This window comes from Glandiceps talaboti, chromosome 9, assembly GCF_964340395.1.
Source record: "Glandiceps talaboti chromosome 9, keGlaTala1.1, whole genome shotgun sequence".
Taxonomy (NCBI): Eukaryota; Metazoa; Hemichordata; class Enteropneusta; family Spengelidae; genus Glandiceps; species Glandiceps talaboti.
Genome location: NC_135557.1, coordinates 11,801,046 through 11,806,045, shown reverse-complemented (window position 1 = coordinate 11,806,045; position 5,000 = coordinate 11,801,046). Strand labels below are relative to the sequence as shown.

The window sequence follows — 5,000 nt, the reverse complement described above, 5'->3', positions numbered from 1 at the left end:
ATGAATACCAATCCAATATCAAATTAGACACGCTCTTTGTTCTTACAACCATGACATGTTTTTGTTAGGGTGGAGCGATGTTGGATTCAACAATCCTTCCGTGATATCACCAAACTTAAACCAGTTGGCAAGTGAAGGAGTCATTCTGGACCAATATTATGTGCATCCTCTGTGTAGTCCGTGAGTATCAATACTGATCAACATATTACGATATGTTTCCAATCTGAGTTTTAAAAAAAAATCATGTACAGTATGTGAATGATATATCATTTGAAAGTTGCATTTCTTCACATTGTCAATTGACAGTTGCAAAGTGGATAAATATCTGGTTAACTTATACTAATGTGAATATGAAAACCCTTACATGTTCAGCTTAGTTGGGTCTTTACAAAATAAGGGACCGGACAGTTTCTTCGGCCGGGGGGGTGGATTGAGAGGTCACCCTATTTTTGAAATTGGCAGTGGGAGGGGGTCATGCTGTTTTCAAAATTGTGGATAGGGGGGGTCATTGTGTTTTGGATTGTGATGGAAGAAAAAAAGCCTTTTTCTACAATGGCATATAGCCTTGTCTGAAATGTGGTACATGTAAATATTTGTTCTTCTCCCTGTTTCTTACATGAATTCTTTAATATTGATTATTAGTTCAAGCATAACTATAAATATACATATACATGTATTACCTAGCTACCACACTAGTTACAGAACATGTCATGTAAATGCTTGGCTGTTTCACAATCAGTGCTTCACTTATATTGCACTTTGAGGCAAAAGTGAACTTGAAGGTTTCGTAATGGTAATCTTCATAGATAGTTTATAAAAGAAGTTAATCTAAAATGTTCTACTCGTCATTATTAACTTGTCAGAAGGGATTAATTTACACTTTCTATTTTCGACACTACATGTTATTGACACTACAAATCACTTTCTATATACTCGGTATGACCACTTAAAGTTATCTAACATAGCGGTGACTTTACTATACATGCAATATTAATGCCACTATACCAATGTTACGGGGCCATTTTTATGTGACATGGGAAACTCATTTAAAACTTACATTTACGTTAGCTATTCGAAGCTTGGAAATATTACCTCAAAGGCTATGAATAACCTAAACATTGCCTTAATAGAAGCCAAAAACTGCAGATCTGCCAGGGCGAAAACCCCAAGGACTCCCTCACCCCCAGAGGTCACTCGTGCATTCAACCAACAATCAGATGCACCAACAACCTTTTTACTGACATAATGGTATTAAACTTTTCTTACATATTTTCACCCAATTTTAATTTGAGATGATATTGTCTTTTAAAGATGTAAAATGTTTGCCAAGGTAGTCTAAAATTGCCTTAAACTCCAAATCTCCCCTACCAATGATACTACCAGTAGATGTGCTGACATTTACTACATGTATATAATGATGCTATTTAACTTTTTAAGAACATATTTCAACCCTTAGTGTAAGTTATAAAGAATAGTTTCTGATACTTGATGGTGCTGTGTACAACCGACATTTGTAATAATTGCCGAAATTTGTAATAAACCGATTTTTATTACAAATATCGGCGTTATTACAAATTTCGGCAATTATTACAAATGTCGGTTGTACAGTGCTGTCTTGTAAAGCATGGATTGAGTTATTGCTTGAAAGGGTCTGATTAGCCTAAAATTGGCTTTAAGAGTAAAAATCCTCCAGGGCTTCTAGAGGGAGACCCCTTGGACTCTCCACATGAGGTGGACATATCCCAGTCTCAAGCTCTTCCCCTCTTACTGTCAAGATGCTATCAAAGTATATTTCAAAAGTATTTCAACAATGTGTAGTTGCTTTTTACATGATAGTGACTCTCCACATGAGGTGGACATATCCCAGTCTCAAGCTCTTCCCCTCTTACTGTCAAGATGCTATCAAAGTATATTTCAAAAGTTTTTCAACACTGTGTAGTTGCTTTTTACATGTTGGTGCTGTCTTGTAAAGCTTGAAAATTATTGTCTGAGAGGGTCTGAATAGTCTCAAAATTGACTTTTCAGAGTAAGAAACCTCCAGGACTTCTAGGGGGAGACCCCTGTGACCCCCCCCCACTACATGAGGTGTACACACCCAAGTCTCAACCTCTTTCCCCTACCTCTTACTGTCAAGATGCTATCAAACTTAATATTTCAAAAAAAAAATCTTTTTACATATTGGTGATGTCTTGTAAAGGTTGGAAATTATTGTCTGAAAGGGCCTGAATAGTCTCAAAATTGGCTTTTCCGAGTCAAACACCCCCAGGGCCTCTAGGGCGAGACCCCCTAGAACCCCCCATAAGAGATATACATATTTCCTGCTCAAGCTTTCCCATACCTTTCACTGTCAAGATGCTATTAAACTCCTTTTGGAATATATTTACCCTGTGTAGTCAATAATTATAATTATGATAGTGCTAACCCGGGGTCTTATAAAGTAGATGCAAGACAGTAAGGCAGTCCACACTGAGTCACAATAAAAAAATACCTGTCATGTGAATATTATATATATATATATATATATATATATATATATATATATATATATATATATATATATATATATATATATATATATATATATATATATATATATATATATATATATATATATATATATGGGGGGAGTCATCATGTTTTAGAATTAAGTGATAAAGGGGTCAGCCTATTTTTGGTTTTCCAGATAGGGAGTGGGGGGTCAGTGACTTTTTGTCGACCCAATTTAAGAATCCACCCCCCCCCGGGCTGAAGAAACTGACCGGTCCCTAAGCAAATTTACTGAGCATTGTCTGCTTCCGCCAAATGTTGCTAACATTGCTATAAATTATTTCATCGTCTAGATAGACAAAAATTTCATTATAGCTTAGCAGATTGTTATTTGTGAATGTTGACTTGTGAATGATTGAGACATTGTTGATTGAAATATCGGAATATCTATTGACTCAAGTTATACCGTGCTATTTGCGGACAAGGCCAACAATGCAAATGTTAGAGCTAGGGCTAGATGTTATTATTGAGGTTGATAGACAGACTAATTGGATTTTATAAACCATGTATTTGAGTCAGCAGCTATCCATACTGCTGTTGATATCTACAGGTCTTAAATAATACATAATACGCTGATCATTTAATTTAGTAATCTGCGACTTCACCCACACAGACAAGCAAACCACTCTCTAGACTTATTAAACACATTGTCATCTCAAACTGACCACTTTTATTATGTAAATAACGTTTAACGATCAGTATTATGGAATGAAACTAACTCCATTCATTAATACCATTGTAATTCAACATTTGTTTGTTTGCTTAATACTGTTTTATTTTAAAACAGTGCAAAACAAACAAACAAAACAAATGTGTTTTGTTGCACTGTAAATGTTTTGGATGCAATATATGCAAAGGGTTGCTATTATAAAAGACGGTATTAGTGGTAACGCCACAATCTTATGAGGTTTTCGTGGCATTTGACGAAGCAAACGTCCTAATGTAGTTGTGTGATATTCCAACAGAACCCGATTCGCGTTGATGACTGGTTATTACGCATTCAGAGGCGGTTATCAGGTAACGTGGAGATTTTAATATTTTAAGATATTGTAAGATTAAATTTTGACGTTTTCGGAAAGTAAAAAAATGAATCGGCGTCCTTAAAGCTTAGCTTACATCGTATTGATGTTGAAAACCGATGTTTTAGTATAACAACGAATTCTAATAGTCATCTAGGTATGAATATTGTTATTGAATAATTATGATATGCCGCCTTCAGTTTTTGAGTGTCAGCATATGCACGGCCTTCCCCGGATGCTTGTTCAGACAAGCCAATAAGGTGGTGCCAGGTCTAGTAGCACATGGCGGATTTGAATGTTCACGTGACAGTGAAAATCGCCTGGAACTTTTCTAATAACAGTGTTGTAAACTTACATAATGCTGTAACATAGTTAGATGCAGCTGACAAGGTAGGGCGTCTCTCGACTCACACTCGTGACCGACACCCCTCTTTCAAACCAAGTCTGCTCTGTTTTCAATTATGAATACACGACAAGATGTGAAACAACGACAAAGACTCCTTTGGAGTAGAATGGAATTACGTCACAATTACAGCTGCAGATGGCAACTCACTTCACAAAGTATGGTTACTCACACACAGACGTTAGCCATAACTTTATTTCTGTTAAATATTTTAGAACACTGTTACAGTAGCATGTCTAATCGTGGACGTTTCACTCTTCCATATCCGCGTGTGTCCTATCACAAGTCTCGACATAACGAATCGCTCATTGGTGGGATACATGTTATAACAAATTTTGCAAAATAGTAGGTTATATGTAAAATTGATTTGAACTATTGTGCTCAGCTGTGTAATAACTTCTATTCTGTGATTTACGGTGATTTGAAAGTTAAGGAATGTGTTCAAGCACATGTGGGGACAAACAGATAGTGAAGTGTGAGGTAGAGTCACAGATCCGCGATGTAGACGTCAGCGTAAGAATCAAAATGCTGTGTAAAAGTATTAAACAGTGGACAAATATGAAGTACGTACATAACTATGTACCTCAGCTTTATCAACACTTAGAATTTAATTTGGGGTGTGTGACGTATTTTGAAAAAAAAACCTGACTGCAGCATCAATCTTAACTTCATCCTTACAGTACAAGACAATTAATAAATACGAATTACGAGGACTGCCATCAAACACAACAACAATCGCACAAGAATTGAAAGCTCTCGACTACAGCACATATATGGTTGGCAAGTAAGTATAATGTAACAAACATAAATTGTTCTGCGTACGACGCACTTGGTATTCACTAAACTTGTATCAAGCCTCTGTCGGTACAACGAAAGGTATTATTCAACAATGGCTTATAAATATATATTTTTCATCACATATAGGAGGGAAAGTGAATACATCATTATATAACAGTAGATACATGTGTATATGCATTTTATTTTATTTCCAATATCTATGCCATACGTTTACATGTAAACTCCACATCAGT

At 35.9% G+C, this 5,000-nt stretch overlaps 1 protein-coding gene across 1 annotated transcript in view; it reads left to right on the top strand.

Annotated features, from left to right (window-relative positions):
- The window catches only part of LOC144439813 (arylsulfatase B-like), a 16,104-nt gene that overhangs the window by 705 nt on the left and 10,399 nt on the right, over positions 1-5,000 (top strand). The window contains exons 2-4 of the mRNA XM_078129046.1: positions 69-180; positions 3,513-3,564; positions 4,650-4,753. Of these exons, the coding sequence (XP_077985172.1) occupies positions 69-180; positions 3,513-3,564; positions 4,650-4,753 (268 nt within the window). The remainder of the gene's footprint in view (positions 1-68; positions 181-3,512; positions 3,565-4,649; positions 4,754-5,000) is intronic.